This window comes from Myiozetetes cayanensis, unplaced genomic scaffold (assembly GCF_022539395.1).
Source record: "Myiozetetes cayanensis isolate MyiCay16 unplaced genomic scaffold, myiCay2020 scf23, whole genome shotgun sequence".
In the NCBI taxonomy this organism is placed as follows: Eukaryota; Metazoa; Chordata; class Aves; order Passeriformes; family Tyrannidae; genus Myiozetetes; species Myiozetetes cayanensis.
This window is the reverse complement of record NW_026087445.1, coordinates 4889840-4911437: the sequence shown is the minus strand read 5'-3', so window position 1 is coordinate 4911437 and position 21598 is coordinate 4889840. Positions and strand designations below refer to the sequence as shown.

The 21598-nt window shown below is 49.9% G+C and overlaps 1 protein-coding gene across 1 annotated transcript; it reads left to right on the top strand.

The window, feature by feature from the left end:
- The first annotated feature begins 3144 nt into the window (after window positions 1–3144).
- URM1 (ubiquitin related modifier 1) lies at window positions 3145–19787 on the top strand. Its single transcript, XM_050320023.1, has 5 exons — window positions 3145–3231; window positions 5820–5890; window positions 17659–17740; window positions 18760–18808; window positions 19535–19787. Exons 1-5 carry the CDS (start codon window positions 3197–3199, stop codon window positions 19601–19603), a joined length of 306 nt encoding a protein of 101 aa, XP_050175980.1. The 5' UTR covers window positions 3145–3196; the 3' UTR covers window positions 19604–19787.
- Window positions 19788–21598: the final 1811 nt, after the last annotated feature.

Here is a 21598-nt window from a genome sequence, read left to right as displayed (position 1 = left end):
AGCTTTGAGTATCACTTTCAGCTATTCTGAAGGTTAAACGCCTGTTTAGAGCTCCCTATTGAAGGTAGAGCCGGGGGTGCGGCATTGTTCGGGCGCCCTCCCGCTTTGTCTGGCCGCTTTCAGGGATGCCCTGAATGGGAAGCGGCCCCCCCAGCCCAGCACCCCGGCAGAAGGGCTCCTGGGGGAGAGGCGCTTCCTCCCGCCCTAATGACATTCAGGCCTCCATCGGTTCAGCTCCCGCTTTCTTTCTGCTGCAGTTTAACCCGGGCACAGAGGCCGGGCTCCATCTTACTGATCTCTGCTTGACACCCAATTACCACATGAATGGGAGAGAAAGGCTGCAAAAGGCTTTAACTCCCACTGACCCTCCTTCCCCTCTGCCTGCTTCCCCCTCTCCCCGTCCTACCCCCTCGCCTTTCTCCGGCGGAGGGAGTTCAAAACTGAGACGGGGGAAATCAAACAAAGCCCCGAGTAAGGAAACCCATTGTCACCGCCTCCGCGATGGCTCCCCTTTCGCCAGCTATTGTTCCCCTTGAAGTTTGACTTGCTGTGTGGAAGGATGCAAGCAGCTGTTTGTGCATTCCCCTGATGTTTTATTGAAAAATAATTGAATCGTCAGTTCGGGGCTCTCTGATAAAATGTTTCCTTGTGGCGCTGGGCCCTGCTGTATTTATAAACTGCATTTCCCTGAAGGACGTGATGGCGACCTAAACCATTTCCTCCAGAATAAACCCTCAGCGGAGGGACAGAGGCATGTTCCTGCTTGCACTCAAGGGCAGAGAGAAAGCGTGCAAATGGCAGGGGAAAAAACACAGGAGACAGGACTGAGACAAAAGAAATTAACCTGTCTTTATTGCCAGGCTCAATTTCCAACCTGTTCCTTTGTCTGGCGCAGTGGGTTTTGTGGGAAGGGAGAGGTGGGTGCAGCCAGAGACCCTGGGTGGTGGCCTCCTGCCCCACGTAACTGGGATGAGCCCCATGGGTGCCTGGGTCCTGCCCAGTGCCATTTCACACCTGGGAGCAAGTGAGGGATCTGTCAGGATCTGGAAAACTGGGTATCCAAAGAGAAGTTCAGCTTAAGTAAAGCACAGTGACACATCGCTGCGTTTGAAGGAGGAGATGGTGTGTTACAAGGAGCTGAACCCAGTGTACATATCCAAGGCAGGAGCCTTGTCTGTACCTGGTTTTGCTTTATGTAGCTGTTAATCAAACACCATCCCTGTTTACAGCACTTTAACAATGCCAGCATTACCCTTTCTTGAGGAGATGGTGTGCTTGCTTTCCCCATCCCGAGCATACCCAGAGAATTTGTGGTGCTCTGATTTCAGCACCCAGTACGGAGACAGGACCCACTCCCAAGCACACAAAACATCCCCCATATCTCTTAGAGTCACTGTTTGACCAGGACAATTGTTAACAGTAACAAGCTTTGAATGTTTGAATGAGCCAAATTGATATTTACGATTACTGTTCCCTTTCTTTTAATTTATTTTTGCTTTTCAGGGAGGTACTAACACCAAATCTGTAATATTTTGCTGTATTTCTATAACTTGATTCTTTTAGGAGCCAGTTCTCCTTTTATTTGGCCTCATAAATGACTTCTGGAGGCAAGAGGAATAGCTCATACAAAACCATAACGGCAAACTCTGATCTGGAGTTAAGATTACCAGATCCTCTGCACGCAGAACGCTTCGGTCATTTCTGAAGAGTACAGAAGGAAGATTTTTGTCTAAGGCTTCTTTCCTCAGCTGCTTTTCCATACATTTCCATCCTGGGCCATATCTCTGAGATACTCAGAAGCCTCGGGATTTACTTAAGAGATATTTAAAATCCAGATGGAATTTTGGGATGAAGACCACGGTCAACAGCTTCACGTCCCTGCCATCGCGTAACCCCGGCAGCGAAGGCAGCATTCATCTGCGAGGCACCGGCCTTTCCTGGGGCCCAGCCCGGAGAATGATCTCCTCGGGAGAACAAAAGGCCATTACAAACACCACCACCTTCTGCTCCCGGGGTTAGGCGTGCTCTGACCCCCGTTAGCATAAACGAAGAGCAATCTGTCTGTGTAAATTTATGCCCCTCGCACATAATGCATCATGTATATGCATAGCTGTTACATTTCTATGTGCGTGCGTGCACGCGTACGTGGATTTTTTTTTTTTTTTTTTTTTTTTTTAACCCCAAACCCCTCCGCTGAGTGCGGTTTTTCCACCAGTGTCGTGGGGGAGAAGCACAGCCCAGCTGTCACCGCCGTGGCTGCGTCCCGCCTGTGTGCACGGGGCTCCTCTGGGGACATGGGGGGGGAAAACAAACAGGCGACAGATGTGAGCCGCGCTGTTTAACGCCGAGCTGGAAGCTCGGGAAGAGCTGCCCGAGCAGGAGCAGGGGGGGAGATGCCACCCCTGGCACGGAACTGTCTTCACAGCGGTGACAGCAGCGGTTGTTGGTCTCAGCCAGCCATTTCTGCCTCCCCGCAGTCCCGACGGGCTGCGAGGCCCTGGGTTGGATTCACAGAGTCACGGAATCATCAGGGCTGGAAGGGACCTCTGGTGATCTCCCAACCCTTTCTGGTGATCTCCCAGTCCAACCCCCCTGCCCAGGGGGGGTCACCTGGAGCAGGTGACACAGGAACGTGTCCAGGTGGGTTTGGGATGTCTCCACAGACTCCACGCCCTCCCTCCCTGGGCACCTGCTCCAGTGCTCTGCCTTCCTGAACGCAAGGAAGTTCTTCCTCATGCTGAGCTGGAACTCCTTGTGTTTCAGCAGCTTCAGCTGGGAAACCCCCACTGCAGCTCCTGCCTCCCCCAGCCCAAGCGCTCCGGGCACGCCAAGAGGGCTCCGTGTGCGGCCCTAAGCATGTGCAAGGTGCTCTGTGCGCGGCCAGGCGCCAACTTTGTGTAGAAATGGGTATTTTAGAGTAACACCGCCTGGCGCCAGCGCCCGGGTATTTTAAAACAGCACCGGCGGGGGACACAGCCCGCGTTGCCCGGCCCCGCGGGAGCTCCTCCAGGGCTCTCCCGGCCCCGGTGGGTCCCTGGGGTGAAGCAGCGCCGTGGTGGGGCCCGGGCCCGGCCCAGGCCGCCCCTCCATCCCCCGCCGTTGCCGTGGCAACGCGGCGCGGCCGGAAGCCGCGCGAGAAGCACTTCCGGCGCGGCCCGAGCGCGCGCCGGCCCCTCCTGCGCGCCCGGCGCCCAAGATGGCGGCGCCCGTGTCGCTGCAGGTGGAGTTCGGGTGAGCGCGGGCGGCGGGGCCGGGAGCGGGGCCGGGCGGCGGCCAGGGCGCTGCCGAGCGGGGCAGGGCGCTGCCGGGCGGGGCAGGGCCGCCACCGTGCCCTCGGGGAGGCGGCCGCGGCGCCGAGGCGCGCGCGGCTCTTGCGCGCGGCCTGTGGGCCCGCCGCTGGGCCCGAGCGCCGCCGCCGCCGCCGCGGGGGCTGCGGGCCGTGGGTGGCGGGAGCGGCCGCCCCTGGGGAGCCGGGTGGTCGAGCACCGCCGAGGGGATGTCCGCAGTGCTGGACCTGCCCGTCTGCCCCGGGGCCTCGCTGCCATCTCTGTGTGAGCGTCCTGTGCCCCTCCTTTCCTTTCTCCAATTCCAGCCTCTTATTTTTCTTTTTTTTATTATTTATTTATTTTTTTAACTATTAAAATTATTTGTAAAAACCTCCCACTCGTTTTTCGGCTTTTTTTCCCCCCTCCGTACGTGTACCTGCGTGTGTCTGTGTGTGTTCACGTGCCCTCGCTGTGCTTTGTGTCCCAGCTGTGTCGGTGTCAGACAGCTGCGCTCTCACTCGGCAGCGTTTCGGTTTCCAGGCCTTTTCTACTGAACTATCAGCCTTGCTCACACTCTGGCCCTGGGAATCTAAAGCGTTTGCAGTGGAAGCTGTGCATATTTGTGGAAATACTGGTGTTATTTCGTTAAAGCCTCCTTTTAGCAGAAGCTAAAAGGCTGCTATTTATTCGCTTTTTCCCACCCTTTCACGAACACAGAAACGCCATAACCCTTTAAACACCCTTCTCCTTAAGAATCCTTTCCTCAGTCTTTCCCGCTTCCAGCTGCAGCAAACTCTCCTAATTTTCCCAGAAGAGTGAGATGCATTTTTGCTTCCCTTGGAAATGCATAAATGAGCTCTCTATGTAGGAACCACAGCTGAGTCCCCCACGGCTCCCGCTTTACAGAAGGACCTTATCCTGCAATCTACATTTCCCGCTGCAACAAAGCGTGACCTTGTTTTCCTTACATGAAAAAATGTTTTTCATATCATTGTTGTGACTTGTTCCCCCCCCCATGAATCTCGGGCTCGTGTTAATCAATCGCTGCTTCAATTTGGAGATAACCATTTGTTGTGAGCTGGGGGGGAGGGCACCAACAGAGTGCCCTTTGGGAGGGTTTGCTGGGTATAAGTAGCGCTGCCGAGGGCACAACAAGGGTTCTGTTGTGCTCTGCCACTGCAGAGCCAAGGAAACCTACTGGGGCATGTTTAGATAGTGAATTTAAAGGAGCTTAGTAACGTCTGGATGTATCTCTGTTGGTTCTTTAGGTGGGGGACTGGTTGGTTTTAAATATTTCTCTTTATCGTGTTGGTTTCCGAGGGAGGAGAGGCACCAGTAAAGTAACTTCATAGGGGAATTTTTCTGAAGTAATCTGCGTTTAAGGTGGAAGGATATTTTGCCACAGCCCTTTGAAAATGGGTTGGTAATTTTTCAGCCTCACTTGAGCATTGAGTTGAGTTTTTTAGGAGTTTTCTGGTTGTTAAAACCTTGCCCAGTCTAGAATTCAGTTTAGAGTCAAAGCCTCACACTGCTGTTATGTCCCATATCTAAAAGTAGCTTTTGTGTTTATTACCCCTGTCCTTACTCACACGATAAAGTTTGATAATCTAAGACTTGAGTTTGGCCTCTGGCCTCACATCATCATGAAAACTGATGGGTGTTGGTAAAGCTCAAGATTTTCACGGTTGTTCCTTTTCCAGAAAGGCGAGGAGCTTGCTGAGGCTTCTGAGTTGAGGTTACAAAAATTAAGTATTCTTTTGAAGAGCCTGAGATTAGGTGCCAGGGCCCAATTTAAATGCCAGTGTGAGGACCAGCTCCTGTACTTGGCAGGCTCTGCCTGTCCTGCTCACACCTGATCTGCTGTGCTTGCAGGGGACACCCCTTGTTCTCTGGTCCCCCAGGGTGTTCCGAGTGCCAGAGGAGGGACGTTCACCAGGTTGTTTGGTGGAGGAGGACTGTGTATTTATTTATTAATATTCTAACTCGTCATCCTCCCCTCTTGCTTCCCCCAGTCAAGTCTCTCTCAGGAACACTTTGCAGATCAAGAAAGGGTTACCAGGACTCAGGGGCTGCTGGCCCTGACTTGCTCTGTAACCTCGTGGGAGTCGTTTCCTCTCTCCCTGTGTTCTCAAGTGAAAGCTGGGGGAATATTTATCCCAGAGGGATGCTCAGTTTTTGAGACTTCTGGCTAAAAGATGTAAGGGATGAGCAGCACTGCACCTCGACGTGGTGGCTGGAACGTTGTTTAGGTTTGGGAGCACTCGGAGATGGGAACTGTGTTCCTGTTCCCTGGGGATGATGCCTGGCACCGTGGGGTCCTGGCCCACAGCAGAGCCTCCTGTATGTGCTGGAGATGGGATCTGGCAGCTCCCCCACCAAGAACTTGTGGTTTGTGACAGGGGAAAAAAAAAAAAAGACAAAGGGAATCCTGTGCTAAATATAGTCTGTGTCATTTGTTTTCTCTGCTGTGCCATCTCATGTAAATCGCCCTTTTGTGCTGTCTCCCTTCTGACAATAAAGCAAAATCTCAGTGGTTCATTGTTTTTATTTCAGAGGTGGTGCAGAACTCTTGTTCGATGGTGTCAAAAAGCATCAGGTGACTTTGCCCTGTCAACCAGAGCCTTGTGAGTATCAAAACCTGCTGGATAACTTGAAAGAACGACAACAGATGAAACAAAGCTGGTTTGTACAGCACTTCGAGTTGGCAGCGAGGATCAAAGTGTTTTAAAAGCTCTTTCAGACGTGCTGTGGATTGGGTAGCTTGGAAAACGGGTTGATCCTCGAAGTCTGAGCAATTTTCATGTGTCCTTCCTTAAGTCTTGCCTCCCTCCTCCTGGACAGACAACAGCTTCTGGATGTTTCCATCAAGTCTGTGTCTGTCTTGGTTGGTACTTGAAAGCACCAATAACCTCTTCTCTCTTTGTTTTTTCCCTGCCTGTTCTGAGATTTCCAAAAGGCACATACATATATAAATTTGTGTGTGTAGTGTATAGATATGTGGGGGAGCACAGCAGTGAAACACAAATCTATTTTGTCTTCTTATTTGACTTTCAAGTATAGATAATAATTTGATATTAACTCTGCAGTTGGAACCAGCAAATTTAATGCCCAAATGTGATGCTGGACATGCTGCCCATGGCCTTCCCTGCAATACAAACCAGTGTCCCAGGGATAAACAGTCACAATCTCTGGTTTGTCATGTGGAATATCAGCACTGAGCTGTGCTGCACTAACTCACTCAGGTGTGTGCACACTTCAGTGGCAATGTAATTTTGCCACAGGTATGTTCTGAATCCTTCCAGCTAGATAGCACTGCTTTGTGATATTTGAGTGGGATTGTAAACTGAAATAACACAGAGCATCAGGGAATGTTAACTAAGCTCTCGTGAATGGCCAATACCATAATCTGTGTGCTGGGAACCTCCAGGCCTGAAATCTTCTTGCTGAGCCTGGAAGTAATTAGAGATTGGTAGAACTGCTTTTGATGCTTGGACATAAATACATGTAATTCAAATACAATTGGGAGGACTGGAATATTGTGTAATCTTGTGGGTGAGGACAGGGACTGAGGCTCCAGAAACATGACCTGATGCTGATTTGCTTTGTGAGTTTAGTCATGTTGCTTAACTTTCCCCTGTTGCTAGTGAGGTTATAGTGATACTTTCATGTATCACAAGAGAGTTCAGCATTAAATTCCAGCACTGTTAAAGCACTTTATATCCTTAAATGGAAGGTAGTAAAGAAATGCTAAAACACTCATTTAGTTGGTTCATAAAGTTGGGGGATAGAGTGCAGTTTTCTTCAGTGCTCTGTAAATTTAAAATACCCAGCAACACCCACTGCCTTGGTGGTGTTCAAACCATGATCAGATGCTCACGAAGAAGGGATTATTACAGGAGGTGTTTATTTCTGCCAGGGGAAGGGAGGGTATTAATACCAAAAAATGATTCCTCTAGCCCCATGATTGTCAGCAGTGCAGTTGTTTGTGGCCTGATCCATTCCCACTTGAAGCTGCTGCAGAGACTTCTGTGGACTTCCCTAGGGTCTGGATTTATCCTCTCCCTGAAGGTCTGTCTCAGTCTCAGGGTTCAAACTCATGATCTCCAGTGATTCATTCCAGATTCATCTAACGCATTATTGCTCCCAGCTTTTCCTGCTGCCGTGTTTTCCAGCACAGGGATGAGGCAGGAACATGTAGGGTTAATGTCTGACAGTAAAGGGGCTGCTGGAGACACCCCTCATAATATTTCCAGAAGACCATTATGTTGTAGTGGTGAGGAATCCATAGAATCATATCAAAAACCTGTGAATAAGAAATTCGGTAAGTCTGTGTGATTTTATGTTGTTCCTAATGCCATGTATTTCCCTGGTTCACACTAAGAACATTTAATTCACCTATCTCTGGGTAAATAAAGATATATATAAATATAGCATGTTCCCTGTTGCAGCCAGAACTGCAATGATTAGAGAAATAAAACAGCTCAGTTCTACTGAGCACATCCTGTTGCTCACCTTACCCTGAATGTCCATCCCTGAGTACTCCAGGGAAAGACCTGTAGCATGAACACTGCTTGAAGACCTGCACTTCTAACCCCATTTCCAGTGATTTCATTATCTGCCAAGAGTATTTTTGGCCATTTTGGCCTCTCTTACCTACTCTTCCTTTCTCTCTAGGTTATTTTTGTCTTTGTCCTCCTTTTTGCAGAGCAGCTGCTTCTCTCTGGGACATTGGGCCCAGCTATATTTTAATTGTTTAGGCATTTTTATATACATCCCAGAGGTGGGGGGAGGTGGAAAATGATGTGAAAAAATACCTACAAATATTTACATGATAAAACAAGCTGTGCTCCGTAGCTGACAGGGGCAGTCAGTGTTCTCTGAGTGATCAAGTTGCTTGATCATTTTCAATCATTCCTCTTCTCCTGGTCACAGGCTCTAGGTGGAAAGTAGGTGGGTTCCAGATCCAGTTAACTTTTTTTCAAGAAGATTTGATTCTCTGTCCTTTTGTGATGCCTGGAGATGGACTCCTGGAGGGATTAGGAAAGGCAGGAGGAAGGAAGCTGCAAATGGGACAAGAGCAAGCCACAAGGGGTACAGCTGTGTGGCGGGACCTATTTTTATTATCCAGGGGGCTTTTTGTATCCTAATATCAGTTGAGCAGCAGTTCTTTATTTCCAAACCAGAGCTGCCTCAGCCTGTGTGTTGAAGTTGCTGCCAACTAGGAACTTGAAAAGTATGTGCATAGGCCAGCAGATCTACCTAAGCCACACTTTGTGCAGTCCTGTGTGATCTTGTAGAGCTGTTGCAGGAAAGAAGACCTCAAGTGAGACAAGAATCCTGCCCCAAATTGCTGGCTATTCTGACGATCTCACTGATGGTGCTGTGAGAGGATCTAAAGGCATTATGCCCTGTTGGCTTCTTCTGCATGAAAACAGTGTGTGTGGGAGAAAGCAGCTGGGGGAATTACGATATTTGTCACATAGAGAGAGGATTAAATTGGCAGGGAAATCAACTTTATTTTCAAGCATCTAAGAGGCTATTAGAGACAATGGAGCATAAAAGAGAGAAACCCTAGATTAAAAACTGAAAATGTATTTGGCAGCCTCCTCCTGAAACAAGCCACAGTAATTTAACCAAGTGCTTCAGTAATCAAATAGATCATTGTATGACTGCTCTGCAAGGGATGCCGGAGCTCCTTCCTCCATCTCACTGGGACTCACAGTGCTGGATTTGTCTTGGCCATGGTTGCATGGATGCAGTTGGGAGGGTAGGAAGTCACTGGCATTGTTTAACCCTTGTAGTCATTGCAGGTTTAGCTCAGCAGCATCGTGCTGATGGAGAGTGTTTACAAAACCCCTCTGGCTGTGCTGTCTGCTGGATGTTGTATCCAGAGGCTGGGGCTGTGTGTAAAGTCTCTGGCACTTGTGCTGCAGGCTGCTTGCAGGCCTTTGAATTCCAGCTTCTCCTGTGGCTTCAGTGGGGAGACTTGTGTTTTTGGAGCAGCAGTGACCAGTATCAGCAGTGCTCGCTCAGACCTTCTAGGCTAATCATGAATTCACACTGTGTTTTGGCACTTACAGGTCTGGAAAGATAAATTATTAATCAGTATGTTTTGGTAATTGTGGTTTCCCTTTACCAAAACCCCAGGGAAAAAAAGCCCACTGCTAATCAGATTTTTTTTTTTAAGGGAAAATGAAAATAATCTGCCAAGTGCTGTTCAAGTTGAATCCCTGTAGAGAAGAGCATGGTCTGCTCCTTGAGAGCTTTGCTTTCCAGGGGCCTTGTTCTGCACAGCATGGAGGACTCCTGGGGACTTGGGAGCATTCATCTTCTGGGGAAAGAGCCTGGGGATCTCGAGAGATCAGGCCTGTGATACAGGCAGAGTGGCTTAAAAAATACAGCATGGCACGTGTTCAGAGTTGACTGGGGTGCTGTGCCAAAACAACGTGTAAAATCGAGAGTAGCAGTTGGTGTTGGTTGTCAGTGCCCAGTGCTATTGCTACATAGCACATTGTAGTTAAGTCATTAATATTCTGGAATGCTTTTATTGCTCTGTTTATTATTCCTAACGTTTTAAAACTTGCTCCAAAGAAAGAATAAAAGTATATTGGGTGATGCAGAGGCTTATTAGAAGAATGATGAGGAAAAAAAAACCCCATAGCTCTATGGAAAACTTCATGCAGTCAAATCTTTTTAACCACAGTGTGTGGCACTCGCAGCTCTCAAAGGACTTGGGTGAGTCCCCTGCTTGTGCATCCTACTCGTGCATCTCTCGTAGCCAGGAAATTATAGATGTGGTGGCAAGGGAAAGGGACATAAGGTGGGAGCTCAGGCTGGATCCTGGATTCTGGCTGCTCCTGCAGGATCCAGCAGCGTGTTTGCAGCACAGAGCCCGGTGGGATCCCGGTGTGGTGCCGCAGGATGGAGCAGTCCCTGCCACGTGTGCAGCCCTCCTGGCTGCGGGCACAGCCCTGGGTCCCTGTCCCAGGGAGAGCACGGATCCCTTCACAGGGAGCAGGGAAACAAACGCTCATCCTCACAGCACCTTCCCGGGAGGCTGCGGAGCCGCATTACGGGATCAGCTCATCCCAACTCATTGTGGAAGGAGCTTCCCAAGCACTGAGAAACCAGCTCTTGTGTGTGACCAAATCCCTGGGATAACAAAGCCTGGCTGTTACACCCTCCTTCCCAGCGGCTGTAGCGCAGTGTGGACACCTAGCAGGATAACCCCTCCGTGCCACCCCCCCTGCGCTCCCTCTTTTCTCTCGGTGGGATTTGCTGTGCTGACAGCGCTGTTCAGAGGGTGGCAGCGGAGCAGGGCTGGGGAGGAGGATCCGGGCCCTTTAAACCGCTTAGCATGCGGTTCACACGGCTCCGGGCCAGCTGTTCCTTTCTCCTCCTGCCCTCACTCGCAGGAGTTGTTTGCTGAGCTCAGAGCTCCTGTGCAAAATTGCTTTTCAAAAGAGCCACTTTCTGCTTAATTAAACAATGAGCCGCCGTCCCTCTGCACATCTGTAAAGCTCCCTCCGCAGCCCCTTTATCCCACAAACTGCTCCATTCTTACCTCCATTCACTTGTAAATCTTACCCCCCCTCTCCTCCACCCTGATCATCTCACTGGCCCTTTCTTTTCCCCTTTCAAGTAAGACTGAGGGGCTTGGAGTATCTGTGGGGGTGGCTGGTTTGGGTGGACAGGAATCGGTTTAATGGTGCTTGGCCCTGTATGAAAGTCTAATAATAACAGCAAGGCAGATCTGAGCCCAAAAGCGAGAGGCGATTTCCGTATTTAGAGGAATAAAATCATGGCAGTTCCTGAGCCGAGCTGAGGCACTGACTCATCCGGCAGCCACAGGGGACACCAACCACCAGCCAGGCTGGGAGGGGGGCAAGGAGTTGACTTCAAGGCATTTTCTGATCCAGCTGGCAGTGCCAGGGATAGCCCAGCCCAGGGGATTCCCTGGCTGTGTGCAGGGCAGTGCCAGGCTGCCAGGGAATCCCTCTGCACGCTGGCAGAAGCAGCCACCTTCCTCTGTGGTGTGGGGTCTCACATCAGCTCTGTGTAGTATCTTGTAACAGCGATAAAGTTTTCCTTTTTAACCCCCCGGTGCCTGTGCACACACACAGAATTCAGAAACCAGGAAAAGAGAAGAGAGGGGAAATTTCGGTTTGCTGGGTTTTGGCTGAGCTTTATGCCAGTAGTTAGTAATGCATTCTCTGAATTGTCTTCTTGAGAGCTTAAAAAAAAAATTAACCAGTAACATTCAAGGTTAAACAGGATAAATGAATAGAAAAGGGATGAGGTGGGATATCTCCTTTATCATTGGGAAGGACAGATTATAGCCAGGGTGATGCAATATCACCTAGCATAGATTGATTGGGAGGAATGAAGAAATGGGAGTTTAGTGCATTAGCAGAAGATTCCTGACTGCAAAAACTATTAGACCATGGCACAGTCTCCTTGGGGTTTGGTAGCAAGTCTACACTGCTCAAACCTCTTAAAATCAGAGCAGGCAAGGCTCAGGATGGTCTTTTGTTGAGAACAATTCTGTGCTGGCAGAGGGATAAAATCCCAGGACCTGTTAAAGGAGATGTGTTTTGTAATGTGTGCGATCCCCAGGCTGGTGCTTGGCTGTGGGGACGATGGTCTTTGAGGCTCTCTCAGTTCCTTCCTTTGACAATTTTGAACGAGAGGCAAGACCCTGGGCCAGCACTAGTGATCTGTGATCCTAATTAAAAGAGACAGTTTGGTGCACTGGCATTTATTGGGGAGCCTGAAGTGACAATAGCGTTGGGTGTTACGGGATTAGATGCTCTGACTTTGGAAATGAGTAGGGATTAGGTTTACCCTGAGAATCAGCTCGGAGCTGCTTTTTTTTGTCATGGGAGCTGATGGATCTGGAGGCTTGCTGCTGGCTAGCGGTGGGATTGGAGATCTCTTGAACTTGTGTTCTCCTACCAGCGATCTGTGGGGAGCAGAAGATCCCAAGCAGCTCCTCTCCAGCTCATGAGCGTTGTGATTAAAACCTCTGGGCTGAGAACTGCTGGGTGATGACTGGGATCTGAGTCTTCACTGCCAGCAGGAAGGCTGTGAAAGACCTCTGTGATCCCTTCCCAATTTGTGAACACAAGGAAACGAAGAAGAGTGTTGCTCTTTTAACTGAGAAGCAAGAAAAAAGATGTCATAAAGCAATTAAAAATAAGACAAGCCAAGACCTTAGTTTGAAGCAGACAAGAACAGATGAGAGCAACCACTGGGATTCTCTTATGCCTGGCTGTAGTTACCCCCTAATTTCTTCCCTAGTACTTAAATCACTGCTCATTCCAGTGTGTGGCAGGATTGGCTTGTGCACTTGTCAGAGAAAATGGATTTTGCTCTTGCTGCAGAATTTTGCCTGGCTGCTCACTCTGTGTAGTACCAAACTCATTTGCTTGTGACTCCATTCATATCAGCTATTCCAGGTCTTCTTCTGCAGTTTATGGCACACCATGGTCTGCTTCAGAGAATGATTTGCATATCAGATGGGAGACTGCAGGAGTCAGAAGGATCCCTTAGGTCAGGTTTTGAGCTCTTTTGGGGAGCAGATTCCTGGAGGGTCCTGGAATCCAAAAGAGAAGTCATGCACCTGGAGGGACAGCAGGTATTAGGAGCTGGTTTGTCTGTTTTAAAAACAAGCTGCTTAAGCAGGGAAAGGGGCATACAAATTGTCTTTCCATACATTTCCATGCAGGCAGGGGGAATAATGGCAGAGGAGCGGCAGGGAAGGGGCTTTGTCATGGTTACAGGCCGGTGGCTGAGAATGTGGGTGGAGCAGCGCTCGTCCAGAGTTAGTGACCTCAGCAAATTGGAGCTCAGCCATGGTCAGTATGATAAATGATCTTATTCTGGGTCAAAGAAATGGTACCCCACAGGGAGGGATCCGCAAGGCGGCCCGGGAAAGCGCTGTGCTCCGGCAGCACTGACCCCTTAGTGACCAGTGCCGCATATATCTTATTTATTGCGGACCAGAAGGGAATTTTCCATGCTTCAGCCTTTACAGGGTCCCCCTATTTCCCTGAAATAATCCTGGTTCTTCAACCAAGGCAAGAAAATATGGGTGTAATTACTCCTGGGTGCCCTTCAGGGCACTGTGTGCGCTGTGTGGGTTTGAACGTGGATTTTAAGGTGTCTGGTCGTTGTCTGTGTGAGTGAATCTGCCAGTGACCTGTGCAGCTCCCAGGGAGCCAAGAGCTGTGTGTCTGTGTCAACTGGTATCACAGCTGCACAAAATCCTTCCGTGTGTCTGCACATTTATCAGTTCGGTGTGAGATCCTTCTAGTGCAACACCCAGCTTCGTGTTTCTTATTCGAGGCACCTGGTTTCTCTCTGCACACAGCAAGTGCCCTCCTTGCTGAGTTATCACTGATGAATCTGTCAGGCCCAGGAGGTTTTATTGAGCTAGGGAAGATCTATGGATTTCAGCCCTGGCTTTGAGGGTGCAAATGAACCCTGGCTCTTGTTCCAGGCAGTGCTAAAATGGAGTCTTAGATGCTTTCCTGTGGCACAGGAAGCTCAAGCAGATTCTTCATGAAGGAGCAGTTGGGGTAACGCAGAAGATCAGGCCTTGGAGGATTCTCAGGAGGGCAGAGCAGGCTGTGCAGTTCTGTCTGCCACAACCAGGAGTGTTTGTGGTGCAGCTGGGCTGAAAAGGAGCCGAGGCTGTTGGGTTGTGTTTGCGCTCGCTGCAGTTCCTGCATCCCGTCTGCCTGCGTGACAAGGCAATGACTTTGTGTCACCTCGTTTTCCTGAGCGCTGTGTTTCACTGGGTGATTTGTTTTCTGCATATATTGTGGGCTTGAGCTCCCATCTGTGCACTTGAACTAAGCAGTTTTCCCAAACATTTGTCAGGTTTTGGTTTTTTTTTAATTAACTTTAGATTATTTTTTCCTGAGAATTTGGAGGGGGGTTGATGTACTGTTAGCACAGGCAACAGAAGCTGTCCGTGTATACAAATAAGACAGGGATTTCCTACCATGTGCTTCAGTCCTTCCTTTGCAGTTTGAGAATATTTCAGCTTCCTGGGCCAGTTCAGTCTTGCTCCTCTGGTCGTGCTGCCAAGGGTGAGGACAGTTAATGAGAATTAGAGGGTGTTTTTTGGTGTGGATGTTTGTTTACTGTGAGTGAAATCGAGTGGGCTGCCAAAAGGTAGGGTGAGGACAGACCATGCAGCAGATAAAATATATCCTTACAAGGATGAGCTGGGCTTGAGTTGGTGACTCTGGAGCAAAATGCTGTATTGTCTCAGCTCTCACCTGAACCTCCCTCCTGAGCCAAAATGCACGGTGGGTTTTGCAGCCAAATGACAGCACCTGTAGTACAGCTGTGCTCCTGCCAACAGCAAACATCTCTGTTCTGTGATGGGGGCCAGCTTCAAACCAGCACCAGTGTGAAATCACTGCATTGGGATGGTTTAACTTGTCAGTGGATGTGATGCCTGACCAGGCTGGATTCTTTTTCCTTCCTCTTATGTTACCTGTAGAGGACCTGCTGTTTGCACAGCAAATCCTTGGCCCAGGGAGCTGGGAATCTGTTAGACCCCTAGTATAGTATCAGAAAGAAAATGTCCTATGTATGTCAACTGTAAGAGATAAGCAGTTGTGCTGTAATTTACCTCTTACTATTTCCATCATGAGAACATGGAGAGGCCTGAGCTGTTGATCAGCACTGCTGTTCGAGGCGCTGAGCTGCAAGATGGCTTCTCCCCAGACCCCTTGCAATGCAAGTAATCTTGTTCCTTTTCAATATCTTACTTGTGGGAGATGGTTTTGGTGTGGCTGTGGTCATTTGTCATCCTTTATAATTGATTTGTTCTAGTAATATTGGTGTACAGAATGTAGAGACATGAAGGTGGGTGAAAAAATCCAGTGCTGATAAAGCAGATGAAAGTATTACGTCTTAAGGTTGGCTGTGGAGAAAGGGTCTCAATTTTTGTGCCTTTTGAGGTGGGGAAGGCATGTACAGGGGTATCAGGTTTTTTTTTTTCCTGCTGTCTAAATTCTCCAGTATGTGTGTACGTGACCTCTGGGTGGGAGTAAATGAGTGTAGGCTCAGGTGGGGCTGAAAATAACATTTATTATGGAAGGAGATGGGGCGAGGGAGTCTTCCAGCTCAGCCTCGAATAAATCAGTCCTCTCGCCCCTCTGTCCAGGCTGCTTCTAGGTGGCTGTCTTTTATCCAGCTGGTGCAGCGTGTTTCTGTTTAAATGATCTCTCCTGAAAGGTCCCAGAGGAAAGGGGCTGCTTATTCCACGCAGGGAGAATGGTGTATGGCACAGCTCATTGTTGTGTGCCCTGCTGCAAGTGCATAAATATGAAACAGCTCGAGGGCGATGCTGCGGTGGGGCCGGTGTCCCCTGCACACCCCCTCCTCCTCCTGAAGGCTCCTCTCCATCTTCCTCCCTCTCCCGCTTTCAGTTCTTGGTGATGGAGAGCGGGAGCCTTTTGGGTGTGGGATCCTGAGGGCTTGTTGTTGCAGCAGCGTTTTTTCAGGGGAAGGCAAATGTGGTTAACTCTTGTTTTGGTGGCTGATGGACCACTGTGGTGGGGGTGTGTGTATATATATATATAAAATATATATATATGATATTATATATATATGTGTATGTATATGCACACACCTTCTGAGCGGCTCTTGCTGTCCCCAGTGCACATTGCTAAGAAAAGAGGCAGAAAATGGTCTATTTTGTGCTCTTGACTACATATCATTACAGGGGAGCCGTGGGTTGGCTCCAGGCAGGTGATCCGGCTCGCCAGGCAGTTTTAAGGCACAAAGCAGCTCTTTTTGCCCTGATCAGAGCAATCCGGTGCTCGGAGGCAGCAGTGCCTGTTGTGCTCCAGGCAGCCCTGTGGTGGAACTGAGGTGCTGGGGACAGGCTGGATGGCCTGGGGAAGCAGGGGGAACACAGGGAATCTCAGAGCATCCCCCTCTCCCCAGGGAAAGAGGCCCCCATCTGCTGCAGATGGACATACCCCCATTACCTACACCAGGGCTGTTCATCCTTGGTGTGGCAGAAGCAATGGGGGTGATGTTACTTGGAAGAACCCCAGCTCTGCTCTGGGTAACATCCATGATCCCATAAAATCCTGGAGTAAGGCCTGGGCTGAGTCGAGCCACTACACACACACATTTATTTTTGCTGGTCATGAAGCAAACACAGAGGGAATGGTACACAGAGTGAATTTAGCTCCGAGAAGCACACGTGGAAAGGTTCCTTGTGGCTATGGCGAGCCTACTGCACGTGAGACAGACCTGGAAACCCATCCTGCTATCTCTGCTCATCCTGGAGCAGGGCTCCAGCCCTCACTGCTGGATTTGTGCCTTCAAAAAGCTTCCTTGCATCTCAAAAACAAACAAAACTCTTTGGGGGCTTTCAAAGGGCTGTTTAAAGGAGCCCCGGGAGAATAACTGATTGTGGATTCGGAATGATGAAGTGGTTTGTGGAACGGTGAAATATAGAGGCAAATGCAGGAGAACTCCACATTGCAATTTGTCAGCTTCTCTAAACCCTGTAAAGGATTATTCCCCCCTCCCTTCTGTCTCTTCTCACCTCTCCAATAGGAAATTAACTGATGCTATCACTAAAGAAATTGTTTTTCCCTCACAAAGTAAAATTGATACTATAAAAACCCGCCAGCAGTGTCTCCTCCTCCTTTTACATGAAGACAAATTCTTCCTGTCACCTACTGAAATGGAAAGATAAAGGCTGAGCTTTAATAAAGAAGCTCTAAGCACCAAGTGTAGAAGGAGGGAGCAGGCATGGCGTGGGGATCACACCCAAGGCAGTAGGTGTGATGCTGGGGGATGCTGCAAGTGTCCAAAATACGACAGGCCGGTGCCTGCTCGTGTGTTTAGTGCATAGTCATGGACAAGTTTGGGCCCCAGAGCTCGTGCCTCCAAGACTTCGTGCTGGTTTTGGTGCTGATAGCGTCTGTCTTTGCTCTTTTCAGGTTCTTGGGCTTGCTTGTTTGGACCTTTTAAGTCTAATTAAGCACACAGAGAATTAGACGTAATTTGTTGGGTTGATAACAGAACACACAGAGATGGGATGTGCTAAAGAGATCTGAACACTGGGGGTCTGCTGCTGGATGGGTGCTGTGTACGTTCCTTGAGGGATGAGTTTTCTTGGGGAAACCTCTTGTGCCAGGCTGTGGGGTTTGGGGCAGAGCCCTGAGCTCCCCTGGGACAGGACTGCCTGTGGGATGCAGCTGAGGGGCTGCCCTGTTAGCTGGTGTCTTTGCAGCTATCGCCACCCATCCTGCACGTTCCTCATCTGCTCCTTCTGGATAAACAACCACTTTGCTCTGGCATCACCAGGAGCCATCAGGCAGTTTGTAAACCCTGTCCTTTCTCCTTCCAGGGGATATCAGAAACCTGCTCAAGTGGATCAAACAGAATATGTTGAAAGAACGACCAGAATTATTTATGCAAGGGGAATCTGTGTAAGTACAACTGTTATGAATCCTCCTTGTATTTTTCTGTTGATCCCAGAGGTTTTAGGATATTTTTTTCCCTGTTGGTTGCAAGAAGTAAGTCAATCCCATGAAAACATGGGATTTGCTGAAGTGATAATGGGAGGCGTCCCACCCACACCCCACACTGTCCACAGAGAGCATCTTTTGCAGCCCTCACCCTAAATCTTTAAACCTTAAGCATGAAGCAGGGCCACGTAGACCTTGTCTCTGATGTCACCTGGAGCAGCAGTAGTGCCTGTACCCTCAATTCCAGGAGTTTTAGCAGGTCTGTCCGTTCCCTGCTGACATCACTGGGACTGAAGCAGTCACTCCGAGAAATGCCAACAAATAATTCTTCTGGGAAATGTATTTTTATTGTCAAAATGGGGCCAGGCTCGTGGAGGATGGAGGGGGGGAAGGAAAAAAAAAAAAAAAAGGCAAGAGAAATGGAGCAGAGTGAGCTGTGCAAGCCATCCCTGACTGCGGGGTGGCGCTGGGGGTGTTTAACATTCGTCACGGATCTTTGTGAGCTGAAGCGTGTGCCAGGTCCCCTGGTAACAGGAGAGACAATTGCAGGACACCGAAGATCAAAGAAGGGGAATCCCTTTGCTCGGAATCAGGGGCTTGGAGAGGATCCCAGGTGTTCAGTGCCTGTGGCAGGGGCACCGGCACAGCTTTCCCTACCTTCGCATCGAGCTCTCTGCGCTCGACTGTCGTGCGTGGGTTTTAATTACCTGGCTCTTCTGCATCGTACGGAAATGTATCATCCTGGAGCATCCTCGGGAATGGTGCCTTTGGATTCAAATGAGCCTTGGGATCGCTCCTGCCTCCCCTTTATTTGATGTAGAAAGGGCACAGACTGTACCTGTTCCACCTCCATGCTAGGATTCCTTTTTGGCTTTGTAAGCAGTCAGCTTGTGATCTGTGCTGTGACATTCCCTTGTTCTTAACTGTTTGTGGAGCTTTTTAGCAGACCTGTATCCTAATTATTTCTCTCTGTTCTGCAGGAGGCCAGGAATTTTGGTGCTCATCAACGACGCAGACTGGGAACTAATGGTCTGTACTCCTTAAATTTGACTTTCTTTGTTGAAAATATTGCTCTCTCTGTTCTGTGGTTGCTCTCAGAGAAGCTGTTTCTGATTCTTGCCCCAAGCAAAGCATCTTGTATTTTGAGGGGGAAGGGGCAGGCTGGGATCTCTCTGCTGTGCTGTGGCTTTTCAGGAGCCTGGAGCTTCTCTCTAACCTGCTGAGTCTCATCAACCAGCCAAGGTCTGAAGAGAGATTACCCTTTTTTTCCCTGGCCTCTGGCACTGGGCTCTGTACCTCTGGCTGCTGGTGGGTGCCCCCACGTGTGGGGTGACTGTGGTGGGTACTGGCAGCTCCAGGCCCCAGGCAGAACCGCCTTCCCTGGAGTCAGGGCGTGCCTGGCAGGTGAAGGCCACGGGGGATTCCTACCCAAACAGGCACATGGTAAATGTCTTCCCTTCTCAGCCCACTGTTGTGCTCAGACAACAAACAGCCCCTCGCTATTTTCCTGCCTCAGGCAACCACCTGTTCTGTCAAAACCCTGGTCCAGAAGGCACTGTGGGTTGATGAGCAGCAGCACCGTGGCTGATCCCTCACCTTCACTTCTGTTGTGATGAAAACATCAGTCTGTCCCTTTCTACTCTCCCTAACACTCACCATCTTTTTATGAGCTGTTTTCTTTTTGCAGCTAGTATTTGGAAATGACATTTAAACCATTTTTCTTTTTTTTTTTTTTTTTTTTGCCTTGGCCTGCAGGGTGAGCTGGATTATAAACTCCAGGACCAGGATAATGTGGTTTTCATCTCGACACTGCACGGCGGGTGAACTCCTGAAAAGACAAGAGGATGTAAATCCAAATCCCTGGGCAAAAACCCCAAACAAAAAACCTTAACCCACCCAAACCTCTCTTGAACTGCCTGTGCCTGACCTCTGCATCTTTCTGCCATGTTCTCTTGTTACTCCACATCCAAATAAAGCCCTGCAGCCTGCGGCCTGCTGTCCACCACAACAGTATCCATCTTTTGGTCCTCATTTCACCTCTCCTGACTGCACTTCCAGGTACCCTAACGAGCAGAGAACACCTGCAGGATGTGGGGCTGTTTTTCTGTGATGGGAGGAAAAGGGGTGCTGAACCCTGAGTAGGATGACGTGTCTTTGCAAGCAGTGAGGCGCTCTGAGGGAGTTGTGCCTGTTTTGGGGCAAGGCTGGGGTACCTCTGCCTTGATTCTGGGAACCAGGATTATTTTAACACAATACTTAGACAGTTTGTGCACCGGCCATGGGAAGGGTGGGGCATCAAGTGCAAGGAAACAAAAAGTGGCTTGCCTGGCTTTTCTGTGAGGTAGCAAACATGACAGCTTCAGAGCCATCTGTAGTGACTTCCACTTGTGGTATTTATTTATGGGAAGCGGGAGAGAAATAGGCTTTTTTGAAAAGTTCTGTTTTTCTGATCCCTCGTGCTGCTTTCATACTGGAGCTGAAGCAGAGGGTGAAGTACTGGCCCACGAACAATGTCAATCTGTAATGATTTGGTTGGAGGGGAAACAAACCCTCACCCAGCCTGAGACAGCACAGAGTGATCAGGGCAGCAAATGATCTTTCTGTCACCGTGATGGACAGGATTGATCGCTGCGCTGCGTTCTGTGCAGGTGGGAGCTGCAGCCTGGCCGGGGAAGGGCTGGGGCTGGAGATGCACAGTTGAAGTGCCAAGACCTGGGAAAGCCAGGCTTTTAACCCTTTCCGCCAGTGGGAGGGAGAGGCTTCTTACTGTGTGCCCTGAGGAAGTCCTGTGAGCGCTGTAGAAGTGGCTGTGCATGGCTCTGCTAGGGCACGGATGCTGCTGGCTTTCCAGAAGTTTCCTTAGATAGATGGACTTGCCCCTGCCAGCCCAGAGGCCACGGCAAGAGCGGAGGGACGGGCTCAGAGGATAGCACTGGTGCCACAGGTCTGAAACGTGCTGCATGAGCTTCCAGGAGTGTCCGACCGGGATGTTGTTCTGTCCCCCCTGCCCTGCTCACCTGCGGTTGGGCTCGGCTCCGGCAGCGCACGGTGGTCCCCAGCGGCTGCTCCTGCTCGCCGGTGCTCAGTTGGTGCATCCTGGAGCTGATCTGCACCACACACCGCTCTGAGAGCCCTCCATCTCCAGGAGCTGCTCAGGCAGCCTGGCCCAGCACCCCGGGTGCTGCGTACAAGGAGCTTCTCCCGCCCTGCGCCTGACGGAGGAATTCCACTGTCTGATGCGGAGAGTGCCGAAGAGTAATTCCCTCAGCTGACTTCTCCTCTCTCACGTTCACCCCTCCACAACCTGCGTAACTAAAAGCACCCACGGACTACGATGCTGCTGCATCTGAGGAACCCCACCTTCCACCCACTGCTGGTGACAAACTGATATTCAGCCTTTTCCAAATCCAGCCACAGCGACTTGAGTCCAGCTCACGCCGTTTGTAAATGACACGGATGGGCCAAAGGCTCTTCTCTGTCCCCAGTTCCTGGCCATTAGCTTTGCTGGGCCAGGGCAGTGGAGGGGGATTCCAGGTGATGGTAGGAGCTGGCTGAAAAAACAAGGAACCTGTGTGGTGTGCAGCTTGAAACGGACTGAAACCCGATGGGAAAAGGCAGGTTTGTCTTCAGCGCTGCTGCCTGCCCTGCCTCTACGCTGCTTCTGTGCCTTAGGCTGGGCTTGTCTGTTCTCATCCCCCCCAGCTGTTTGCTCAGATAGGATGGGTTCCTTCCCCGGGAGCTGTTATTCCCCTCAATAGTGCAGGTAGACCCAGGTGGCTTAGCTCCTGCTGTAGTAAAAGCTGCCAATCACTGCTAAAA